The sequence below is a fragment of the Calidris pugnax genome, unplaced genomic scaffold (assembly GCF_001431845.1).
Source record: "Calidris pugnax isolate Ruff unplaced genomic scaffold, ASM143184v1 scaffold24, whole genome shotgun sequence".
NCBI classification, from domain to species: Eukaryota; Metazoa; Chordata; class Aves; order Charadriiformes; family Scolopacidae; genus Calidris; species Calidris pugnax.
Window position 1 is genome coordinate 32,871,978 of NW_015090922.1, and position 26,252 is coordinate 32,898,229.

The following is a 26,252-nucleotide window of genomic DNA, read 5'->3' on the forward strand; positions in this document are numbered from 1 at the left end:
AGAATCCTCTGCAGTGTCTCAGAGCTGAGGCAGAAAGGCCACTTCCCCACATCCTCCCCTCCAGCCCAGGGAGCATTTCCCACCTGTGCCCTGGAGACATATACCTTCTGACCACTGCTTTTACCCCAGGTGACTCATCTAGTCATCAGTGCTCACAGGCATGTGGCTGCCACCTGTGGTCCTTCCAGAACCATCATTCTCCCAGCACAGAGCTGAATATGTGGGACTTCCACCTTGCTCCTAACTGTCGTTCTCCTCTCCCCTCCAACACTGCCTCCCAAGACATTAAAAACAAAAAACAACCCAGAAATGGGAAACTGCTGAGGGAAGGAAGCTGTTTTACCCCAGGAAGGACACTGGTGATTGTTTAAAGAAATTCTGATACAGAGTTAACATTATCAGGAGCTGGTTTTGGGGACTGGCTTATGCAAAAGGATAATCAGAAGTAATTCCAACCTAAGCAGTGCAAGTCTGAGACTGAAAATCCCATTGGGACCTAAAGCTGAACGTAGTGCTTAAAGATACAGTTTAGTGACAGTTTTAGTCAATGTTAGGTCGACGGTTGGACTAGATGATCTGAAAGGTGCCTTCCAACCTAGGCAATCCTATGATTCTATACAGGACTGTGTGGAATTAGATTGTGCCTGGGATCCCATACTTTCCCCACCACCATGGTGCCTATCTTTACCTTAGCAAAGTGAGGCCAAGCAATCTGAGAACAAAAACATGCCCCACAAAAGAGGAGAGTGCCTTCACATTTCCCAGCATCCAGCACAAATGATTGAGTCTGATTTGGTAATCCATGCAATTCAAGGTTGCTTGAATGGCCACACCACAGCAAGGGGGGCCACAGCATGGGAGAATGATTAACTCCACCTGCCTGCCTTGTTTGTTTGATGCCGCCTCATTCCAGTGCGAGTCAATAAAACTTTGTGCACCGACACACACAACTTCCAGCACCCGCCAGCTGGGCCAAAATGGGGATTAGCAAAGCCGCCTTTCTCTTTCTTTTCTTGCTCAGCTCAGGTAAGAGTCCTTTGCCTTCTGCTTGCCTAGGTGAGATGGGGGACAAACGCTTGCAAGCTCCGTTTGGTAAAGGTAAATCCTCAGATCCTTTCGTCACCACTTAACCAGGATGACGATGGATTTGGGGCTTGGTGGGCAGTGAGAGTTGCTGTCAGACAAAGCGAGAGCTGTGGTTGCTCCAGTGTTGTGTTCGTTAGAGTCGCCAGAAGAGCAACAGCCTTGGTGTCTGCATGGGGAACAAATGGTTCCCTGCAAACATGCCCCATGGACAGAAATGGGGGGCATTATTGGAAAACAGTCCCAAAACCTGCTACAAAATCCACAGCAGTCAGTGAGATAGCTATCTCTGGTTTTATCTATGCTTGGTTTTTTTTATCTCTGCTAAAGCTGTTTTTACTGCCAAGCACTGCTAAGCACAGTGATCTTGAGTTTCATCACTTACAATAGGAGTTGTAAAGTTTTAAAATGAAATATTTAAAATAAAATTAAAAATGAAAGAGCTCCTTTATACTCCAGCAATTTCACATTTTTAGTTGTCAAGCACAAGAAAATATTCTCCTTTGTTTTCCTGGGACAGTAGGTAGAAATTTAATCTTCAGTAAACTATATCAACTTTTTCAGGAAAGTTCTTTTTCCCAACTCCAAAAGAAGATGTGTTCCACTAATGGTAATGTATGAATGTCAAGCTCATCTACAAATTCTATAAATAAATATTCCACATGTAGTATATACTTCAATCAGATTTCAATCAGATATCATATTCTTTAGTACTTTAACATTGGATATCATTGTATGGCCCTTAAATGACTTTTTAAAAGTGCTGTAAAAAACATGTCAGTACAGTTTCTATGATTTTCTAGGAGCTCATGCATTTAATATGACAGAATAACAGGGATGTATCATTGTATGTGCTGGGTTATAAAGGACAGTTTTTTTTATTTGCTTATTGTTATCAGCTCTAACTCACTTTCGCCAAAGTGATGGTCCACAAAACTGCCTTAAAACTATTTTTTATTTCTTCTGGATTACTACTGGTCAAATCTGGAAAGATATATATGTACAAGGAGAAATTGGTTTGCTCACATATATTTGAATATTCTGTTCATGTATTGTGTTATGTTTGGGTTTACAAAGACTTGCATTTTTACATTTATTGTATTCTTTTTTAAGTTTACATTTTGCAGTGTTTTTCAGGCAACTAACATCACACTTTATTTTCTGTTATTTAAGCTTCTGCCAACCTGTGCTGCCTTTCAGTTTATGCATGTCATCCAAAATCCTGCGTGTTCATTCTTAAACCAATTGAAATAAATCTTTTTTTATGGTCACTGAAAAGGAATAGTATCCAAAGTAGAGCTCTTTGGACAAACATATAGTTTTAAGATGAGCCAATAAAGTTTGGAAAGTAATATTTTCCTATTTTGGTCCCCTGCAATTCTGGAACTGTGGCCTCAGTTAGCTTAGCAAAAAGGCCAGGAAAGGAAACACTTGTTTGCTGAGTCCACGAGGAGAAATTGGTAGGCTCTTGGTGCTCCACATAGTCCTACTGTAAGAGGAGAATCAGAAATGGGAGGCCTCGATGTCAGGGATTTCTAAAGACAGGTGGATTTTATATCATTAAGCCAACTCTGCAAACAGTCAGAGGCAAAGATTGCCCCCAGGCAATTATTAATCTTTTTTTGGTGGCCCAAATACCTTTTATTTTATATGAATATGTGTCATGTGGAGGTAGGTGATGACCTATATGTCATGGGACTTAATTACACTGGAGTGATGTTGTGGTTAATTGAGCCTAATATGGGTGTTTGCATAAAAAAAAGATTCACAACATTGCCTGTGAAAATGTTGTACAAGATTATGAATTTCCTGTATATATCAATAATAATTTAGCTTGAAAAGTGAAAAACTTAAACCATATCACTTCTGTAACTTTGCAACCTGATGCTGGATACAGAAATGAACTTTTGTAGAAATTAGTAACAGAAACATAGAATCTTTATAGACATAAAAAGAAAAAAAAGCAATTAGATTGGAAACTCCATTGTGAGCAACAACACTTTGGAGCTGTTAAATGTATTAGCAGGTACATCACAGAGATTTTATGCACAGGTAGCTTTCAGATATTAATAATGCTAATTGATTAACTAATTTAAAATCTTGGTTTAATTTGTTGCAGCAGAGATACAGCCTGACAGATTCATTAATATGTCTGCTCAACCTATTACAACAAAAATAATGGTGGCCATTTTAAAAGACATCTTATGAGAAAGTTGTTTTTTGATTGAGGTTTCTTGCTCCAGGGCAAGACAGCTTAGCACAAACAACTATTCAGTGACCAGTGAAACTGAAGTGACTGCACCGTTCACGTGGGAAGTCATAATCTCACAGCCTCACATGCTTCTCCAAAACTTTAATACTGGTGTCACTTCTCTTCATCTTTCTCTGACTGGTGGGTTTTTTTGGTGCCATTTAATCCCTCTCTCTGGTCCTTCTCACTCTTGTTTCACAGTTCTTGTTCTCAGCTTCAAACCCATACATAACTCTGTTCAGAGCTGCTCCTCTACATCTCCCTTCTGCTGTTTTTTCCTATGGCATGATCTGGTCACACAGCTGTGATCATGTCAGGAGATAGACATTTCCTCAGAGTTTATCATGTTTTACCCAGAATTCCACAAAATAAATGGTGCCTTCACCTGTCAATGCTACAAGAAAAACAGGACTCAAAGTCATAGATTTTCTTAACTGCAGAATGCTCATTTTTAATGTCTCATCCCTTCCCTTCCCTTGTAGTGAAAGGAGATATACTCGACGACTATTTAAGAACAGATGGCATTTGGATACTTACTCGAAATAAACAGTTTTACAGTACAAATAATGAAAAAGAATGTGCAGAGAAATGTGAAGAAGAAAGAAAATTTAATTGCAGGTAATGTCTGTTGAATCTTAAAACTATGTCGTTGTGGGTTTCCATCAATGATATTTTCCTATTGTTGCTGAGAACCAAGATCCCCATGCTGCTGCAGCTCTCCCTACAGCAGTGTCGCCTGTGCCTTTAGCTTGTGGCTCATCTCCACCCATAAATTACCATAAGGTCAAGTAAAGGGTGGATTTACAGTGTATTACTCACCCTATCATAAATGCTCAAGTTCCATCTCTTACTCAAAATTACATGGAGAATTGCTTACACCCATTAGATGGATGCTGCCTTGTTTTGCAAAAGAAGGGTGAGAAGTTTCATTGTAGGGAAAGGTGCTAACCTGAGTAACTAGGAATGCTGTTAACATTTTGCCAATGAAGTAACTAGTTTCCCACACAGCAACTTACTCTTGTAGTCATACGTCCTGAAAAAGTCAGCCACTTTCAGTAGAAAGCAGTAGTCTCTTACTAAGTGTCTCAAATACTCATGCAGTATCTGAAAGATATAAATGCATACAAGACAGTGCTAGTAAATTAATAATTTATAGAAAAATAATCGCAAGTTGAATAATTTGAATTGAATTAATGAGATTGCTTCCTATGTCAACATTGATTCCTTCTCAATTTCAACAGGGCCTTCTTATTCACCAGGAAAAAGCTACAGTGTTTAACGCTGGCTGAAAATGCCAAAATGACAGTGGCATTCAACAGCACGGATGCAGTTCTTTATGAGAAGAAAAGTATGTATAAAGTAAGATGGTACATATTCACACGTTAAGCCTGTTTTAACTGCATCCTTGTATTCTTTGCTGCAATGCTGGAGCAGACGCAGTGGTGGCAGTTTCGGTGAGGACCTGTACCCAATATCAACTGGGCTGAAACTACCATAGAATTTCACATATAGCATCAAGGCTTCTTATATTTGAACTTATACTTCAGTGCTTTAATCTTGTATTATTGGGACCAGGCAGAATAAACATACTCCAAAGCAAAAGTCATCCATTTTTCTGCCCTTTAAGTATTTGCAGTTCTCTGCTTCATGGAGATAGTGAAGTCATACAAATTTTCAAGACCGTAAGATTACCTACTTCTACATACCCACTTATCTAATTTTCTTTGTAATAATTCAGTCAAGAATTATTTGACTGAAATATCGTATTGACTTATAATTGTGGGGTTTTTTTTAAATTATAATCAAAAGTTCATGTTCTGTAAGCTGTTTTGTTTATGCTTAGGTTCAGATAAGTGGCTTGGTTTTAAGATTTTTTTTTTTTTAATTAATTAATTTGTTCTTTTCTAAGTTTTGAACAGATGCTATATAGCTGGAAAAAGAAATATTTTTTTAAATTAGACTATCTTCGTAAGTTTTGTGGGAACATGGATAATACAGTGACAACACTAACTTCAATGAGTCTTCTGGGAAAAAGAAAGCTCCTATTCCTAACTGATATATAAAATTAATAGTGAACACTTCTTGTAAGAACACTTCAGTTTGTTTGAAAAGGCAATTATATTTACAATTCTGAAGCATTTGAAAGATATACATAAAACTGAAATGACATGAATAACCGTGGTGCAGATCCCTTTTGCCATATGAAAGTTTTAAAAAGAAAGCAGTTGGTGTCCAAATTCCCAGCATGTATAAACTGCTGCAATTCTGATGAGTTCATTAGGTTCCGCTGAAGGTCTGGCCCAAACATAACAAAAAAGCTATAATGTTACCATTTGAAATCTGTAATTTAATTCTTCTGCTACTGGAATGGATAATGGGTTGCCAGGTACACAGCACTGGATGCAACTCGGTTTGTAACAGCTGCCTTCAGTAAGCACAAGCTTAACCTCTAGCTGATTATCGGCCAGTGACATTTTGTTCTTATTGTGCAATATGTGTTCCTTGGTGTCTTCTTTCTATGTTAATGAAAAGTGGATTTTCTCATGAACTTTCCAACTCTAACCATTCTATGATTCAATGATTCTATGATACTATGATTATATAACTTGAAGTTTATGTTTAGCTCAGATTATTAGAGCTTTAAAAGCTAGAATGTGAAGTGTATTGCTTGATTCTTGAGCGTTATTATGGACAGATTCCTTCCTGTTTTAAGAGGCAAAACCACTGTTACAGCTGTTTTTATCAAAAGACTTCAGCTCTACAGTCATGTCTCCCCTGCCCCAGTAACAGCCCTCGCAAGACTAAAGCCTATTTTATTTTTCACGTGTTGCTTGTAGACCACTGATGTGTGAGTCACCAGTACAGAAGAATATTGGAGCAGATCCAGCCAAATAACTACCAGCACAAGTGAAATATCTGTAGAAATAATGGCTGTAGCCAATGTCTCGGCATTTTATATATGATTATTTTTTTTTACTGGTCAAAATTGATTGGGGTTTTCCTTTGGGGCTAGAACAGCCTAAAGGAAGAGTATGTGTGCTGTAAATTCCTCTGCATATGTTGAAGGCAAATAAACACATGCACAATTTATTACTTATTAAATTGAAATCGGCCCTTCTAAGTGAATAAATAATTCTCATTGACCCTAATTATATGCTGTCATAGAGGGTCAGACAATAACTCAGGAAGCGCTTTCAGCCCTAGCAGTCAAAGAATCAGTTCTTTTGTTTTTTTCAGGGGACACTCTTACATTGCCTGCTTTTTCAAAGAGAGGATGTAGAATCATCTTCCTTTTATTTTTCACTAGCAGAAATATGGGACTGTCTCATTCCTTCTGAAACTCACAGCTACCACTGCCAACATCTTTGTGAAGTCTCTGGATAACCCAAATGGCAGTATTTTGTATCTGTAATGGCCCCAATTCACCTCAAATCAGAGATATTTCTCAAGAAGCTGTTAAAGTGTATTGTAAAAGTCAGACTCACCTTCCTAGAAGCAATCTAATTATCACAGCCAATGTCACACAGCCTGAACTTGAATTTGCAAATAAAGACATTTAGTTTCTGTAAGCCTCGGAAAAGTTTTCTGTCCCCACTATGACACCTCAACATCATGAAATAGCTGCTGTAAAACTCTTTTCTGCTGAGATATGATGAAATTTGTTCTTCTTGGAAAAAGCAATCTCCAGAATATTTAATGACTCTGTCACTCCCTTAGGTTCATGTTGACTGTATGATTTCACCTATGCCTGACTCACACCTTGGAGTTCATAGCAGTTACTCTGGCATCAGTCTTTGTCAGAGCTTATTTTCCTTGGGATTGGATTAAAAATATCTGTACAAAACATCTACTTTAAAACCAAAAGTTTCATCCCTCTGTGAGTGTAAGAGTTTGTCTGGTTGTGCTGTGCCACCCGATGTTATGTACTCACATTTTACTGCCACATAGACACTTTAGGATCTGAATGCAGACCATAGTCTGGATTGTCCATAGTTACAAAGGCAACTCCATGAACTGGCAGTTACAGTTTTATTTCCCTTATATTAATGTGAAAACCCTGTATGAGGAATCATCTTTTGCTTCCAACCTCCTTGTTAATAGTAGGAATAATCCACAAGGCCCAGATACACAGCTTTTTTGGGCTACGCTCACTACATTATGTTGAGTTAAATTTCTTCCCACTCACACCTCCAAAAGCTTCTTTTCCTTTGGTTCTCAGTGGCCTCCCAGAACCATGGCTCGGTGACCATCTGGGATGCATACCATCTTGTAGGCGTAATCAAAGTTTTGGTACTTAGTCACTGAAACATTTCTTAAGAACTAAGTTAAAGACGACTTCTTTACAGAGAAGCTTCCCCAGTCAAACTTTAATTTTGTCTTGACATAGTTTGGCTTTTGATCCCATCCTTCTTATGACAAACACAGACTATCAGTGGTTATAGGCCAGCGCAGCAAACTCATGTATAGGACAGAAAAGTAAAAGAGACTGTGGGGGTAAACCAGAAAGAAGCCATGCTAATAAAATGCTGTTTAAGAAGGATCAAATGCCAAGGCCTAAATTCATGGTGGTCTTCATGTGCAATTTGAACTGGGAAGTTACTTGGTTGTCTTCATTCCTGACCCAGCTATACAGAGCCTCCCACTGCCTCTCCCCAGGTGTCAGATGTGTCTGGCTTTTTTATTTAAACAGGCTAAAATAATTTATGAGGAGCCTGGCAACATCTGAAAGTCCATAGGCAAGGCTATTGACTAGGCATGGTCATGCTGGGACCTGCTACTGGAGTATCAGTGCCGAAGCAGCAGTGCCGATATTTTTGTGCACTCTGTTAGTGATCCTCAGTTTTAAGAGATGCAATGTTGTAACATCACTGAATTAACAAAGCCAATTCCATTTCAGTTTACCTTCTACAATGTAAAAGAGGGATTGGAAAGGACTACAGAGGAATGGAAGCCAAGACTCGGAGGGGTGTTCCATGCCAGAAGTGGGCAGAAAATGCACCCCACAACCCAAAGTACGGCCTTATCTATATTTATCTTCATGTTTCTCTGAATCTCTTCGAAGTTTCCGCAACTTCATGTGTATAAACAACTTTATAGTGCATGTTATCAAAGCCAGGTTATTTATTAAGACAACCTTATCTTCATTTGCCTTGTTACTTTTGACTCTACTGGCAGAGAACTGCAATGGTCCAGGTAAGGAAAAGGTGCATTATCAGCTAGAGAAGTTGTGTCTAAATGCCAGGCCTCTTAAGAAGATGAAATGATCTATCAACACATAGTGAAAATTTTGCTATTGGTGACAGTGGGACCATAATTTTTCTCTTCTGTATGATGTATGGAAAAAAAAAGCAATGATATCTGGCTCTATGACTCCCTACCTGCCATCCAGACAGTCAAGAAGAAACATCCGGCAAAGTATCTAAGTCCCCAGGGAACCTGCCCAGGCAGAGTTTTCTCAGGGCTGTTTGCCACTGGGCTCACTAAAATGAGTGTGGGAGCAGAGGGCCTATTTTCGCTGATCTGTGTGGGAGTTTAATCTGTTAATTATTTTTTGCTGCTATTCTATGGAAACTTGGATGTGCTTGTTTAGATTTTTTGTTTAAAAGCCATTTAGTCTTCTCTGGGACGATTGTTATAGGAAGAAGCCTAGAGTCTCTTGCTTCAAAATCTCTGCACATTAAGATCCAGTTTTGCTTAGTGAATAGTCTCTAGAAATATTTCACTTTTAAAGTAGCTGCATTAAGAAAAATACATGATAGAGCCACAGGTCCGAGTCAGTTGACTAGATCAGCTGGATGCAAGTTATAAAAACAGTAATTGCTCTTTGAGACCGTCATAGTCCTTATAGGCTGTAACTCACTTACCGTTGGCAACTGGGACCTAGGGAGAAAAATACAAATAATGGTGGTTACAGAATGGTTTTTCAAATTTCATTTATGGGCTACAATGGGGAATCCGTTTCTCTCATTTTTACTGTGAATGAATAGAGCCCACAGCTGCCTGAGCAAGTTGGACATTTCCCTTCTGCTCCACTACATTACTGGAATTAAAATAGAATTTTAATACTATTACAGTTATACACCTGAAAAACACCCCAATGCAGGGTTGGATGAAAACTACTGCAGAAATCCTGATGAGGATGAAAATGGACCCTGGTGTTACACAACAGATCCTGCTACCAGATTTGATTACTGCAACATCCCAGAGTGTGAGGACCATGTCACGCACACTGCAGAAGGTATATTTACTTTTCAGAGAAGGAGTGTTCGGGTAGGTAATATTATTCCTGGTATTTGTTCTTGCTTTATTATTGCAGATTGGTTTCAAATATTAATTTAGATAAAGCTGGAACTTCAGAAGTTCTCAACACAAAGATTGTTTTCATAATTGGCTCCAGTTTTCAAAGTAATGTTGTAAATATGGAGGAACTGAAATTTTTTAGCCATTTGCCGATATTGTCCTACTCTTACCCCTAGAAAGTTATTTAACGAGTAAAGATTGACCCAAGTGCTGTGTCACATACAGAACTCCCATTGCTACCAGTATGTACAGATACATGACAAAGTCCTCCTTCCAAATTACACATATCCCTAAATCTTTATTTGTCCAGGCTGTAATGCATGGTCTTCTGGATTCCTTCTATCATTAACTGGAGCAAACCCCTCTTTTGCTTTGTCTGTAGCCTTCCATGAATAGATCAGGATCAGAATTTGTGGGCTGGTGCAAACCTTGCTTTGTTTTCATCCTGCCTAGGCCCTACAGGGGAGTGCATGCGGTGTAATGGTGAAGACTACCATGGAGAAGTTTCCAGAACAGAGTCTGGGCTTGAGTGCCAGCGCTGGGATGCCCAAGAGCCTCATATGCATGCATTTACACTGAAACAGTGAGTCACACTCAGTGCTAAATTCATTCCTGCAGTGTCTAGGAAATGCTGCCTACAGACAGCGTAATTGCGACAGCCAGCCATACCTGACTCACAAGCTTCTCTTTCATTTTCAATGTGCAGCTTTCCAGAGAAGGATCTGAAGATGAATTATTGCCGTAATCCTGATGGTGAACTTCGACCCTGGTGTTTCACTACCAACCCTACCAAACGCTGGGAATATTGCAACATTCCTCATTGCAGTGAGTCTGATTTCCTGAGAAAATTTTCTGATTTCACTCCATAGGGTAGCTTTTCTCATTAAAATGATGCAGGGAGGGGAAAGATAAGAAATTGCGATTCTGAGTACCCTGAGGCAACCCTTATGAACCAGGAAAGTGCAGATTAATGAGAAGAATCACTCATTAAATTTCTGTTACATAAAATCATGTAAGGTCAGTGAGGATGCAGGTGTCACAAAATACAATAATGCCAGAGATGTTATGGAAACCCTCATCTGGCTTCAATCATGTTAGTTTTCAATTTACCAGAGAGGCAGGGCCTTCAGGTTAAAACAGGTGGTAGTTTTCAGTTTTTCTGCTAACTCATGGAAAACACCTAAACTGCTGTGTGGCCATACTGTCATATTGTACCTGGGTCTGGCCAGCACCAAGAAAGACTCTTGTGTTTTTATCTCTAGAGCTTGCTTATTTATTCATCCGCACTTGCCAGTGCTCTAAGCAGCAGCGCGTGTTTGCTAGATGTAGTTCGGCTCAGCATGCTCAATTACAGGTGGAGGAATCACTATTTATAGACTTCTGTATGATAAAGTAAATTGTGAAAGTTACCATAGCATCTCCATTTTGTGCTTAAAATTTAAAGAAAGTTTAAAGAACAGACCAACCTTTTGGAGTTACACTTGTCTCCTCAGGAAATTCCATATACCACGTATATATAATAGGTATGCACTGTAGATTCATTTTATCTCTGCCCTCTGGAGTTTATGTGCCTCTGATTGTTACTCTTACTTTCTTTGCTGTTCCCCACATGCCAGACCAATCCACTTTCTTTCACTCCTCTTTCTGCCCCACATTCCCAGTTCACTGACTCCAGCTCTGCAGGCTGTTTGCTTTCTCTCACAATTTCTTCTTAGCCCTTATCCTTTCTGCCCTTCCACCCTACCCATGTGTGTTCTACTGATGCGCTTCCTTCATCCCACTTGTTTTTACAAGGCTGTACAGGACTACTCACTGCTCTCAGGGGACTGCAGGCAGAAAGTCTGGCTTGACCCAGCAACATTATTTACTGACTGCTGTAAAAGGACAGACACAGGACACTTGGAAGATCAACTGCTTGTAAAAATGCACACTTTGATTTTGCCACAGCTTTCAACAAATGTCGCCTCTGCTTGTTCGACATTACAGAAAACAGGGGGTTTTAATAAATTTGAAAGCACTGCCTAGCTGTGTTTTTTATTTTATTTTATTTTCCTTTTTCTTTTTTAAATCCTGTTGCAGCTACACAGCCACCAGTCTCCGCCCTGGGCTCCCAGTGTCTTTCAGGGAAAGGAGAAGACTACCGAGGCAGGATAGCCATCACCGAATCAGGAAATGCCTGCCAACACTGGAACACACAGTTTCCTCACAGACATGGCTGGATTCCTGACAGATATCCCTGCAAGTATGCTGAGGCTTGTCATTTTAACAAATGCCAAAGAACTTGGTTATTCCTTATACGTAGCATGGGTTTTCTCCAGCTATCTTGATAGGCTGTTTTCTCATTTTTTGTCAACTCCCATTCCTTCTATTGAGATCTTGCTCTTAATTTGCTTCAGCATTCCTTTTTTAACCAGCTACTTTGTCCTCAAGTACTTGTCTCACCTGTCACCTCCACATCCCACTCCAGAGTTATAAGCATTTACTACCTTTATGTTAAAAATCTTCTGGCTGTATTTTGGCACACTTTCAATGCGTTAGTCTTCTGAAGAGCAATGCTCCAAGGTCCAAATACTCCAATATATCCTTGTGGTCCAAGGTCCAAATACTCCAATACATCCTTGTGCTCCAAGGCCAGAGGAGCTGTGTTTGTGGAGAATTGTCAATGGGCAGGGGTGCTCATATGCACGCGCTTCCAGGATGCTTTTACTGGCTTCAAAAACAAGACCAGAAAGTGTAAGCATTGGAAAAGTTCTTCATATATCATCAACATTTAGACTATAAATTCAAAGGCTGCTCATTAGTCCCAAATCGGTGATGCACGAGGTAATTTGTCTCCAAAAAGAGTAAATTAGTTGAGTTCTGCATGCAGTAGTTGTTAACAGTCTTGCATGCAATTCTTCTTGATTTCTATGAGAAGTTTAAAGCCAGTGTTTCTCTTTTAGGGGCTTAGAGGAAAACTACTGTAGAAACCCTGATGGAGAGAAGAGGCCTTGGTGCTACACCATGAACAGCAGCATTCGGTGGGAATATTGTGCAATTCCCCACTGTGATGGGACAGAACAAGGGACTGCTGGTATGAGTAGTGGTCCGTACTTGAGATAAGGACTTTAAAACAGTGAGAGACTTATTGTTTCTCATTGTAAGTGTGTTAAATATTTTTTCAGTCAATTTGTCACTGTTGTTAGTGCAGTTTTTCTTCTTAGCAAGTTATAAAAGCTGCCAAATATTGGACTTCCAGTGGTTAAGAAAGTGCAGTGGAGGATGAAAATCACCCCCCAAAAGTGGGAAATGTCATTTTTAGCAAGTTAACAAAAAAAAAGAAAAATAGGTTTAAAAAGATTAAAAAGTGCGAGACAAATGGAAGTCCCATTTTTGGAAACTAGCCAAAAAAGACAGGACAGGGTCTTCCAAAGTAATAAAAATCTCATCGGAAACATCCATTCATTTTAGCACAAAAATTAGCAAGAAAATCTTAGTGCAGTCAAAAGGATAACAGATTAAAGTTTAACATGATGTCCATTTTAGATATGTATCAGGGGCAAAATCACTAGCATCTAATATTTGAGGGTTTTTCATATGAGCTTTCTGATCTTTATTTCAAACATGTTCACATATACCAAAATGAAACCGAGGGGTGAACCTTCCAATGAACTGCATCTGATACATGAGGGTATGTTAGGTCCCGGTTGGGTTCTCAGAAGGAAATCTGTGAAAGTTTTCTAAATGTCTTTGGAAATTCCCTTCCACTTTTCATGCTGGCTGTGATGCTCTCACTGGACGCTCTCTGTATGAATAAGTCACTTTTTTTTGTCACCCTGTGTGTTTGATGCTTTTTTGTGCTTTCTTACTCAGTAAGAACATAAAATGGTGGTGCTAAAGACCAGTTTCTGTTGTTTGCTGCAGATGTGCCTGTGGAGGTTCCTCTGTCAGAGGAGTGCTATCGAGGCAAAGGCCAGAGTTATCGTGGCACAACTTCCATCACTGTATCAGGAAAGAAATGCCAGGCTTGGAACTCCATGTTCCCACACAGGCATGAAAAAACCCCAGACAGGTTCCCAGAAGCGTATGTTTATCTCACCTTTTCTTGCTTTATCTGACAATGATTGTTGCTGATTGTATTATTTTTGCACATCTATGCTTTAAACACTGCCAAGGAATGTATCTATATAAGAGAATTTTTGTAAGATGTGGAAAAATTTTCTGTTAGTCTCATTTTTAAAAACTTTGTTTTCTTGTTATTTAAATTTTGAATGAAATACAGCTGTGTCCCTTTACTCTAAATTCTGAGCTTTTGTGATGAACACCGGGAGACTTGTATCCATCTGCTCAAATATGCCTTCTGTTTATGAATTTTATACCTTTGAGGAGGTCTTTCTACTTATTTCATCTGGGGAGAACACAGCAGAACACATGGTTGGATATATTATGGTTAGAACTACCATTTAAATCATGCTGCAGAACACACGGTCGGATATATTATGGTTAGAACTACCATTTAAATGTTCTTTGTGGTTAGAATTGGACACCCAGAATTGCATACACTGAATATTCCCCTTTGATTTGTCTTCTTTAGACTAACAAAACTGGATCAGTATGACTTAGACAGCTAATCATAATTACTAATGTGATAATTGTTAATAAAGGTAGGAAAGCAAGAAGATGACAATTGCTAGGAAATCCATCATTGCTTAGTGGATTACAAGTAAAAGCAGGAGCGTTGATACTTTTCAAATTTTTTGCCTTTTTATGATGTCACCCTAAATAATATTTTTTTTACATTTTCAATCATATTTTGGCATCAAAAATGCTCATGTATTGCAAGGGGAACATCCTCAGAGGGACTGATTTTCACAAATTATTTAAAAAACTTGAAATCAAGTTGTAAAAATGTGGAATTAATGTGTACTGACATATTCAGAAAAAGGCATTTCTTTTTTTTTTAATTCTGTGACTGTATTGTGTTGAAGAGAGAAATTCTACTTCCCTCTGCCTCAGCAAGCACAGGCAGGGGAGCACTCCCACTGAATTCAGTAGAAGTGTTGGGTTTTTTTGGGGGGGGGTGTTCATTTGCATACGTATTCATTTGGCATTCTTCTGAGTATGAGAAAGAACTCTGACATTTAAAAATAAAAATTTTGGAAAAGCATAAGTGCCCACCAATAGCATGGATCTTCCTGAATATTTATTGCTAATTCACACAATTGTGTATGCTTATATATATGTACTTAGAAATTAAACTATTGACATATCAGGCATTTATTTAGCTATTCAGAACATTGACATATTACAGTCAGAATTTACGCCAGTAGTTGAATTATGTTTCCTTATGCATTTCACACAATTATGTATGCTTATATATATGTACTTAGAAATTAAACTATTGACATATCAGGCATTTATTTAGCTATTCAGAACATTGACATATTACAGTCAGAATTTACGCCAGTAGTTGAATTATGTTTCCTTATGCATAAATATATTCATTACTCTGATACACATGAGAAATATAACTCTCCACTCAAATCACAGCCATAAATGTGTTTGCTGGTAGTAGTAAAAAATTAATAAATGTATTTATATCTACATATCACATATCCATTTCTTTTTGGCAAGATATTGCTATGATTACTTTCAGTCTTATGCAGCTTGACTACTGTACTTATTTTTGCAGGGATTTGAGGGACAACTATTGTAGAAACCCAGATGGTGATAACAGCCCATGGTGTTTCACCGCTGACCCCAGCGTGACTTGGGAGTACTGCAATCTCAAGAGGTGTGATGATCATACACAAGAACCTGCACCAAGTGAGCCCCCTGCAAGGGTGGCCCAAAATGTTGGCCTGACTACACCCACCACATCTGGTAACAGCTGGCTATAAGTGTCACCTCCTGTAGAGTCTGTGGGTAAAGGAAAGAGTAATCTATCAAAACGATTCTTGAGTAAGGCTGCAAGATGACAGTCACATCCCTCCTCCAGCTTTCAGATCTATAGTGTTGAATTTTGCAGCGAGTACTCTTTTGTCAGTCCATATCCCGTAGCCTGTATCATTTTACAGGGCATTCTGTAGGCTACCTTTTTCATTTAGGGGAAAAAGAGGAAAACAGACAAAATTTCCAGTAGCTGTTTCATGATCCCAGTGAATGTTGTTATAGGAATTTTGCTTGTACTGTGCTTTACATTTTCAGGAGGTTGACCTTAGCTTGTTGTGTTGTTGATGGGTAACTAAGTTCTGTAAAATGAAGAACAGGAGAAACAAGTTTTAGCTCTATCCTGTTTCATTGCTTCCTTGTTTAATAGTCCATGTTGGTCAAAGTGGTGTCACTTTTCTGAATGAAACTTAGAACTTTCTATGGATTATTTACTTTGCAAAGGAAAGTGACAGAACTGGGTAAAAGATGTGTTCCTAAATGGAGCTGTGTATTCCTACTCATGTGCAGCAGAAGAAAGTACCTGAAACAATGCCCTTGGAAGCAAAAATTGCTCTTTCAGCTTAATGGGCTGGAAACTCTGAAATATGCTTCTCTCATGGAAAGTGCTTACTGATACCAGTTTAGCAATAATCATGAAGCCTTTTCTGATAATTGCAATATGTTACAGAAAATGTTTAGCCTGAAGTTCCTTAAATTCTTTTCCAATTCAGTTACTCTGTGTGTCCAGGAAGACATCACATCACAGGGTGCATTTTTGTCTTTCTTTCTGCTACTAGAGAGTGTGCAAGTATACAGATTCAGCAGCTAACAATAGTTTCATTTCCTATTTTTTCACAGACTGCATTAATGGTAACGGTAAAGACTATCGTGGCACAGTAGCAAGAACTGCAAGGGGCAGGACTTGTCAAGAGTGGAGTTCTCAGAAACCTCATAGCCACAAATATTTCACTCCTGTGACTCACCCAAGAGCAGGCCTGGATAAAAATGTAAACAACTGCTAATGCCATTGGTGTCATTGAACATTGTCTCTGTTCTCCATAACCCCTGAGTACATACTTTATGTTCAGTCTTTATAGACCAGGTTAAGTGTATCTGGAAGTCATCACCTTGATAGCCCAGACCTATAATAGTGTTAAGGAGAGAAGGATGGATTTTACATTACCTGGGCTGCTGCTGCCTCAAGCATGGCCGTACACCATGGGGTTGATGCTGACAGGCAAGCAGCCCAAAAGAAATCACACAGGGCTTCCCTGACTTCTGCAAACTCCAAAGTGGTGCCTTTTGCTGTTTAATGCAAACTAAGTAGGCTTCTGGAAAATTCTTGGAGCTGACCTAACTTGCTCTCCCTGACTGTCGGGGAAGAAGCATTCAGCCAACAACATTTCAGTGAGAAGCACTTAGTCAGGATGTGTAAACCTTGGCTTCTCATGAGGCCTTAAAAATCACTAGAGCTAGGGTGAATCTTGGTGGATGAAGAAAATAGCAATTTTATTATATTTTTCTAATGTCACCTAGTGGTTTTGAGATACAGGAAAGAAATAATTTTATGGTCAGAGGAAACAGAAAGCCTTTAACATTCAGTGGAAAAGTATTTGGGGGAAATAATTCAAAGTTTTAGTTCAACACTTTTTAAAAAGCACGCACTTCTTCATTCTGTGGCTAACATTGGGACTCTTCATTCTGTTTTTGTAATTATCACAGTATTGCAGGAATCCTGATGGAGATGTAAATGGTGTTTGGTGCTTCACAACAGACCCAGAAAAAAAATGGGAGTACTGTGAAATCCCACGCTGCTGTAATTATCCTTAAAGACTCTTCTCTCCTCCCTTTCTACAACTTATTATGATAGTTACAAAATGTTTTTAATCCAACTATAAAAAAAACTGCGGTAGGCAGTAGCTTTAGATCTGAATGTTGGTCTGTATGGTAGATGACACAATCAGGCACCTGGAACAGTCAGCCAAAGTTTAAATAACCTGTAAGATTTCATTGATACCAATCTGTGTGCTCTTTAACATCAGTGAAGCTAAGCACTCAGAGATGCTAGCTGAATTCGAAATATCCAGTGAAGCTGTGAAGAAAGATATTCCTTCCCTGGGCTCCTCAAACACAGGAGAGGATTTCCTTGATGTGCACACTAGCCTTTCCATGCACTTTGTGGCAGGACTAATGTCTCAAACCTGCTCATACCCTTTTCCTGTTAGTTGGGAGCACCAGAAATGACATCCTTTGAAACCCTTTTCATCTTCTGCTGACCTAATTTTTATTCTGACCTGGATGTTAAAATAGCTTGTTCCTAGATATTCATTTCCTAGGGAGTGAATTTGGTTCTGGGTATTATATGCAGATCTTCTAAATTCTTTTTTCTATTTTGGAATAGTAATCAGTACACTGAGCAGGTGTAGGATTTGCTGAAAAATTTGGCAGTGAAAGAGATTTTACCTTCGGTGGTACCCCAGCAGCAGGCATCAATACGAGCTGTAATGTGCTGCTTGCATACCTGCCAGTCCTCTCATTTGCTTTGCTCTTCCCTTCCTTGCCTGCATTTTGACAGAATTTTTATTTTCTTTAATGCATATGTCAGGGATACGGAAAGTCTATTTCTTCTTCATCTCAGGTATTATTTTTACTGCAGTAACATCTAGAGGCCAGGTCCATGCTCTGCTGGACAATGTAGCAATACAAAATAGTGAAGAGTGGTCAGTCTCTCAGCGGTATGGGATATTCTTCATGCTGGCACATCTAATCTGTTCCTCTAAGCAGCAGTGCATTATGATTGTATGCCTTAATTTTGCCAACCAGACCTAAGAGCTGCACAGGCAAAAAGAATAAGAAATGGCATACAAACAACACACATGCCATAGCTGTAAAAACCCGCTCCCTGGAATTGATGTGGTGGAGTTTCACTTTGAGACCTGGTCTCTTTTCAAAACAGCCTTTGAATATGAGATTTTTAAATTAAAGTGTAGGGGAATCTTACAGTCTCTTGCCTTTGATTTTTTAATTAGTTGTCTCGTATTGAAACTAACAAATTTAACATCCATTCTTCATTGTAGCTTTTCTTATTCTGTAGCTTCTTCTGAGCCCAACTGTGGAAAAGTCCCAATGAGGAGTGAGCGAGCCTGTGATCAATATAACATGTGTGATGCCTCTCCAGGGTCTTGGCCTTGGCATGTCAGCCTCAGGACAAGGTACTCGTATTCCAGACTGTATCACCATCTGTGAGCACCAGAGTTTCACAAGGAACAGGCGTTAGAAAGAGATTGACAGGAAACAATGCATATGATTCTGGAGACTGATCTTGGCTTATGTATAAAATGCCTTAGCAAGAAACCTTTTTTTTAAACCATAATGTTCACAAATATCTACTCATTGGGTCATTAACCCCAAACTTCCCACTTTCTCCTAAATCTCTAGAGGGCAAACTTGAACTGCAGGCATTAAGTACACCTTCATTTACTGAAATGGGGAAGGAATAATTTCCACTGAGGATGTTGACAGTTAATTGCATTCTGCAGTGGGGGATTTAATATAGACACCAACTTGTAAAGTATATGAATGGATTTTGATCATCCCTTCTCACCCAGCATCCAATCTGGTTCAAATGTAAATTGTGACCAGTCTAATTGTGTGAGAAGCCACAGGAAGACCATCATCTCTCAGTATGAAAAAACAATTATGTGTAGCATTTCCACAGTCACAGTGAGAGTAGCTGAGCATGAGATGAAGAAATGCTTGCAGAAAGGCTGATGAAGATTCCTATAGTGTTATTGACAATTCTCATAATAAATATTATCCCTAGAAAAGTTAAAAGGTCATAGTAAGGTTTATTTAAAAAAACTCATCCAAAGCAACCCCGCAAATCAGAAGAATCTGTCCTTTTATTAATTGTTCGTCAGTACAAACCTGTTATTGCACAAGTGAAATTGTTAGGAAAAATAATTATTTTTATTAAATTCTGAAAGCTAGAGTGCCCTTTTGCAAAATTTTCACCTGGGTGTCAAATTTCTTTTCATGTCTTTGATGTTCTGGAGCAAATAAAGCTTGTCCTTTGAAAATCTGCATTTGATTTCCCTTGCCAATGACAACCTGTGAATGGTAAAATGTTTGAATAAGGGGCATATTGCTAGTTTGCTGCTATTTCCCATTGTGCACAGCACAGATGGTGGAGAATTAACTACACAGTCTTAAACTAATGTAATGGTCTTCTCTGTTCTAGTACCAACGTGCACCATTGTTCTGGCACTCTGATACATCCACAGTGGGTCCTTACCGCAGCTCAGTGCTTGCAAGAGTGAGTATCTTCTGGAACACGTGACAGGAATGTCCTAAATCTGCATGAGAAAATCAAGAGAGGAGCAAGATGCACCCAATAAGGCACTTCTTTACCCATTATTTCCTGTCTTTCTTGCCAGCAAGCTGATTTTCATCTCCTGCTCCTGTCTCAGTCAAACAGCAGCAGAGCACAACAGAGGTTACTTCTGTCTTCTGCCCTCTCCTCCACCCCAAAACATGCCAAAAAGGGTGCTAATGATGTGCTGGTGCTAATCGCACTTGGAAAAACTGTGGCTAGCAGATAACCCTTAGGGCTTTAGGAGTTACGAACACTGCAAGAAAGTGCCAAATTATTTACAGCCGATGGGATTTTTCACCACCAAAAAATCAAACTGTTAAAAAAGCTACATTTTCCTTCTCCCCAAGAATAAATGTGGGCATCTATTGTCTGAATCAGCAGCCTGACAGTCTTGTTAATTGTAATTCTCCAATGAAATAACTGAATTTTGTAAGAGTGACATTCCTGATTACAAATATGGATGTATAACCTTGCTGTTGTCATTTCTTCCAGGTCAACAGAGCCTTCTTCCTACAGGGTATTTCTTGGGATACAGAATCTCAATGCAGCAGAGCCATTCCTGCAAATCCAAAGTGTTCAGAAGGTATTAAAGGAACCAAGTGGAGCAGACATTGCTTTGCTGAAGTTGAACAGGTACCATTTCAGTTCAAGTTTTATACCCCTAACACCTTTACTCTGAAGTTGTGAGTTACCTTAGCCTGGAGTTAGCTCTCAGGGGTGGTTGTAGGATGGGATAAGAGAGTGTGAGAGTCTGAATGTTAGCATAGGCTGCAGCATAAGCTGCAGCTCCACTGAAGCAGGGAGGGTGGAGCCAAACCAAAGCAAAGTTGTGTCTGGAGGATCTGCTTGGAGGTTTTTCTTGCTCAGCCCTGAGGGTTGTGAGCTCCAACTGTGGTTTTGGACAGGAGGCACCACAGCTTCTGCATGGAGCAAGCAGAAGGGTCCAGTTTCCCTGGCAGTACTCCAGGACAGGCCACATCCTTGCTTCATGACCTGCAGGCTTGGCCAGCAACTCAGTTAAACCAGATCCTGTTTGTGATATAGTGAAAAATCCTGTGGATAACTGTAACTGTCTGAAGCCATCTTTTGTGTCTTGCTGGGCTTGGGCTTCTGCATGTTCCTGTACGCATCGCAGGGGTAACCAAAAATCAGCATTCTAGCACTATGCTGCAAACACATTTACACTGTGACTGGGCCCAAACATATCCCAAAGTTGCTGTAAGTAACCTCTTTTTTCTCTAAGTGATTAGGCACCATTTTACAACCATCTATAGAGTTTTAAGGCACCATTAGCTTCTCTGCCTTTCCCTACGCCATTTCCATGAAGAGCCTTCTGAGTATGAAGACTAAACAAACTGACGGTAATTTTTCTAAGCATCTTTTAATTATTCTTTGTTTATTTTTCAGTCCTGTAACAATTACTGATCATGTAAAACCAGTTTGTTTGCCTGAGACCAGTCTGATGGTAGAAAGAAACACAGTATGTTTTCTAACTGCCTGGGGAAAAACAAGAGGTAATGCATATTTGGTGTGATTGAAAACTTAGGCAGGTTTTCAAATCCTATCCCCAAATATGTGCACTCATGGAACCTGAAAAACATATTTTACTCAAGATGTACCTAAGTCATAGGTCACCAGGCAACATTATTCATTTTATTTATTTCTCTTAGAGCTTGGCTTTTCTCCCTCACATAAACTGAATTCATTGAACAAAAGAAAAGAGAGAAAAGAATTAGACTTAAGACTTTACCACCTTTTATCTCGGTCTCTTTTGGTCTTTCTTCAGCTTAGGTATACACTTTATTTGAACAAATAAGGACAATACTCAAATAACGCCCTTGCCTTTGATTTTGATCTTCAAATATAAATTTAACATCTAAATGAAGCTTGCACCTGCCTTCCTGTAGTCTAAACATGACTGTCTGCATAGACTTCTGCAAGGACCTACATTCACTCCAGACCAATCAGATATATGGGCAAGTACCAGCCTTAAGACCTTGTATCTGAGACAAGATGGCATCCCAGGAACCATGACGCCATTGAGCAAGAACTTGCTCAGATCCAGCCACCTTTGGGGCACAGACAAAATGAGTTCAAGCTTAATGTCAGTGAACCCCTTACCTGAATTTTGTTCACAATCTAGTGTTAAAAACTGACCTATGTGTTCTCCTGCTGCCCAACTCTCACTCCACCTATGCTGAGGGTTGAGAATGCCCAGCCCTCTCTGATCCCCTTTTGCTGCAGCAGGAGGCAATTCCTCATCCCCACGGCTTCCAGTAGTGATGCTGGCATCTGCCCTCGCTCAGTCCCAGCTCTCATGTACACACTTTTGGCCTTGCTGAGCTACAGACAAAGGATGCCCTTCCCACCCCATTTGCCACACATCATCTTATTAATGCTCTGCCTGTAAAATAAGGCTAAGGGATTCTTCTTTGTGTGCAGATCCACAGATTTAAAAAAAAAAATAATAGTAGTATGAACAGAACATGTCCCTGTCTCTGAGTTTCACCATAAAAACCTTCCACATAGACTGCAGTACCTTTTCCCCCTTCTTGTCAATTAGCTACAAAATTGATGCTATGAAAGTAACACTTAAGGATAATCACTCTACTATTAGTGTAACTCATCAGCATTATCAAGAAACACTTTTCTGCTGCATAGACAGTATTTACTGGCTTTCCTCTCACCTTTTTTCCCTTTCTTACCTTGCCTTTTTTTTCTTTTTAGTTGAGCTTGCCACATGGTGGCAGCTGCTTCCTATGTTCTACTGATCACAGCAACAATAGAAACGGTACAGGCAAGATTTCTTCCAGAAGTGCGTTAGGATGGAAAAATGAACAGAGCATTGATGCATTTAGGCAGTGGGAAAGAGGGTCCTGCGGTGTCATGCAACTAGTTCATGAAATTGGCTGTGGAGGGGGAGCAGAGGCAGACCCCCACAGCTAAATAAATGGTGTTTGCGGAAAATTCAACCTTGGCTTCAGGGAAATTCTCCTTATCTAGAAAATGCTATCTTTAGGCTTGAAAGGGTTCAAAAAATGTAAAGTATATGTAGGCTAACATTTTTCCCCCGTAAACAAGCCATTGCTACTGCACCATAATAAGAGCCTATAAAGTGATACAATGGCTCAAAATACTAAGCATCTGGGTTTTTTTTGTTTTGTAACAATTTGCAAAGAATAACCTGTGCTTGTTGAGGTTAGGTATGATGCAATTACGAAGAAGTTGAAAGATTTACTAAGGTCCTTCAAGGAGCTCAGAGACTACAGTAGAGCTGGGCGTAGACTCCAGTCCTTTCATTACTGAGGCTTCACTGGAGCACAATGCCCAGGCTACCACTATAACTGTTGTTATTTCTTGGTTGTTCATAAAGGTACCAATACAGACAACAGATTAAAAGATATTGAATTCCCCGTGCTTGAAAACAGAATATGTAATCGTCCTGAATTTCTGAATGGAAGTGTCAAAAATCATGAATTTTGTGGTGGATTTACTTTTGGAAACATAGGTAACTGTGAGGTAAGAATAATCTAGCTTTGAGTGTAAACAGGTCAAATGACAATTTGTACTTTCAAGGCTCAGAAATAGCTTCAGCAATTCAAGGCTTCTGCATGAAGTGTAAGAACTAAAGTATACATAGCTTTTTTTTCTTCACTCACACAGTCAACCAGAATAGCAAGGAAAATATGTAGGATAATTTCCCCTTCCTTTCAGAACTGCATGCCGGCACATCCTACTCACAGTAGCCTAGTGTTGTGAATACCCCATCCCACCTGAAACAAAGCCTGTGATATACTGCCTGGGTTTTACTTTGTTCCTAGTGACAGAGGGGAAACTAGTGACTGTTTCTGGTGCAGCCTGTAGTTGTACCACATCTTTATGTAACCTCTTGATTAAATAAAGCTTGAAGTGCTTCCAGTTTTCTAATTTTCCCAAGTATGTGAAAAGACTTTTTAAATGTGGTTTTCTTAATGAAGGGGATCGTGCTGGGAGCTTTTCAATACAAAACTGGTAGCTACTTGGTGACAGAGCCAGAAAACAAATATTGGTCCGTCTGAGTAGGTGTTCAAGACCACTGGTGCAAATGATGTCTTAGATAGTGTCGACAGTGCATTCATTGACAAATCACTGAACATGGGTATTCATCTCCTGCCATACCTGGATTTTTAGAAACAAAATTATAACACTTATATTCATTTTTTCCAGGATCAAATAGGTCAGAGGATGTGAAAAACTCAAAAAACTTCTTTTTTTGTGTGTGTAATTGGCTTCACAGTGATCTGTGGATGTTCCCACATCCATGGTTGGTGGTTGGGCCTCTCTTCTTCAGACCAGAGGAATGGTCTGGATGCTTGGAAATAAACCAGGTCTAATAAAACATTCTCTTTCTCTGCAGCCCTTCCTCAGTCATATTTTGAGGCCTTCAGAGTTACCACAATATTATTCCTGCCAGTATTTTGCTGTTTGCATGTCTAGTGTTCCCATCACTAAAGGACTCATCTTCTTTCTCTTTTCTCCTCCCTAGGCTGAAGTTGGAGGCCCTCTGGTCTGCCAAGATAAGGATAGATTTGTCCTATATGGAGTCACCTCTTGGGGACTGGATTGTACCCAGCCATCAAAGCCTGTTTTTGTCCAAATTCCTACTTTCGTTTCTTGGATCAAGAATGCAATGGTTGCCCACTGAATCTGGGTGCAGGCTAACTTTTCTGGACAGCAGTCCCTGTGTCAGAAACAGCATTTCAAATATGATTTTAAAATTGCAATAATTCATAAGAATCTTAAATAAATACCATTACCGGCTGAGCATAAGGAGTTATTGCAAAGCAATAGCCAAGTTGACCAATTATTACTGTCTGTCAGTGTGTCTGTGTTGTGCATGGGTAACCAGTCAACCATGTTGCATGTGGCAGCAACTGTAAGGTTCCTACTTCACCCCCTGCTTTTGAGACATACTCCAAGTCATGAAAGCTGCTTCCTCATTGTTCAGACACCTGCTTTCCTCCTCTGTAGATCCAAGCAGCTGGCCTATCTCTGTGTACAAGGTCTTCTTCAGACCAGAGGAATGGTCTGGATCTCCCTGTGCAAGAACCTTTGTGCCAAATCAGGCCTTCCCCTGTCCCCATCACTGGCATCTGCTCCCCTTTCTGTTGCTGCTCCATGAGTAAGAAAATAGCAACCAAATGCAGCTGCTGCCTGGGGTAAGAAAAGGCCAAGCTGGACTGTGCCTGTGCTGCCAGGAACTGGATGATGGCCTGGTGGGGTTGCTTCTTCTTGGGGCTAATTCCCCCCACTCTCACTGCCCAAGCAGAGCTTGGTGCTGCACTGTGCGATCATCTCACCTTCCTAGGTTAGATATTTGCATGGAAAAACCAACTATCCACTCTGGCAGGCGAAGCGATGAGTTGAATGGCATATGGTAGGGTTAACAGGTTTGTGACACACTTGCACAGAAATCCTGCTCCTACTTGTGACACTGACAGATCAACCCTGACATAGAGTTCTGGAATGAAAAAAAATCCTGTTCTTTCAGTTTGAATGTTCTTTAACCCAGTCTTTCCTGACAGCACGTTTTTCTTGGATTCCTTCCAGATCCTGAATATTGACCCCTTCTCCAAGCTCCTGCTCACCTTCCATTCAGGCTGCCCGTGCTTGTGTACCCTCACAGCAGCCACAGGAAAAGGCCACCTTTTTAAAGGATGTGGCCCTTAGCGTGAAGTTTCTCACACCATTACAGACCTCTGTGCTCTGACCCACAGGAGCTGGAGATGGTGGTGAGTCTCTTCCACGCTTTCCGGTGTGGTCAGCTGAAGAAGGTGTAACAGCCTGTTACAGGGGAGAATGTTTCAGGCTACAACCACTTCTGTTGCCTGTTGTTGCCATTCGCCTCACTTAATCAACTTGTGAGACAGGGTTGGATAAAAACCTGAAGTGTGCAACCAGAAACAGCTCCTTTTTCTCTATCATCAATATACACGCTCTCTAGTTGCACAAGTTTTCTGCTCAAGTACAGTCTTCGGTGTGTCTCTCCCTGATACAGCCCCAAAGGCTTTTTTTGAGTTGTACGCTCAATAAATTTGGATGCTTTCAGAACCTGTTGAGCGCAATATTTCCTGGAGCGCATGAAAGGCTTGCTGCCATCTGGCACTTGCTTTCTATTCCCCATGTACCGTTGTTTTTGTAAATTCTGCCAGTAGTGCTGTTCCATCAAAAAACATGGGCATAAATTCTCCATAACAACTGTCCAGACCCAGAAATTGTTGCTGTTTCTCTCAGTGCTTGTAAGCCATTCCTCAGTGCCTGTAGGCATTGCCTAATGGAAATCTCAGGTATTTG

General features: G+C 39.9%; 1 protein-coding gene across 4 annotated transcripts; it reads left to right on the top strand.

Annotated features, from left to right (window-relative positions):
• Window positions 1–906: 906 nt before the first annotated feature.
• Window positions 907–24,763, top strand: LOC106893088 (plasminogen-like). Of its 4 annotated transcripts, XM_014950702.1 has the most exons (20): window positions 969–1,026; window positions 1,648–1,693; window positions 3,817–3,952; window positions 4,576–4,682; window positions 8,232–8,346; window positions 9,409–9,572; window positions 10,088–10,217; window positions 10,341–10,459; window positions 11,714–11,876; window positions 12,577–12,719; window positions 13,538–13,697; window positions 15,306–15,496; window positions 16,403–16,551; window positions 17,267–17,360; window positions 18,639–18,756; window positions 19,785–19,859; window positions 20,412–20,552; window positions 21,327–21,433; window positions 23,293–23,438; window positions 24,445–24,763. In XM_014950702.1, exons 2-20 carry the CDS (start codon window positions 1,678–1,680, stop codon window positions 24,601–24,603), a joined length of 2,433 nt encoding a protein of 810 aa, XP_014806188.1. In that variant the 5' UTR covers window positions 969–1,026; window positions 1,648–1,677; the 3' UTR covers window positions 24,604–24,763. The 4 variants fall into 4 exon arrangements, with proteins under 4 accessions (XP_014806186.1, XP_014806189.1, XP_014806187.1 ...); XM_014950700.1 differs by lacking the exon at window positions 1,648–1,693 and having other exon boundaries at window positions 907–1,026; XM_014950703.1 differs by lacking the exon at window positions 1,648–1,693 and having other exon boundaries at window positions 907–1,026; window positions 15,306–15,439.
• Window positions 24,764–26,252: the final 1,489 nt, after the last annotated feature.

Excerpts from the sequence above, each read along its gene's own strand:
- LOC106893088 (XM_014950700.1), top strand. The coding sequence starts at position 978 with ATGGGGATTAGCAAAGCCGCCTTTCTCTTTCTTTTCTTGCTCAGCTCA. Across the intron at positions 15,497-16,402 it reads GACTACACCCACCACATCTG|ACTGCATTAATGGTAACGGT; the intron begins GTAACAGCTGGC and ends ATTTTTTCACAG. Across the intron at positions 21,434-23,292 it reads TGCCTGGGGAAAAACAAGAG|GTACCAATACAGACAACAGA; the intron begins GTAATGCATATT and ends TTGTTCATAAAG.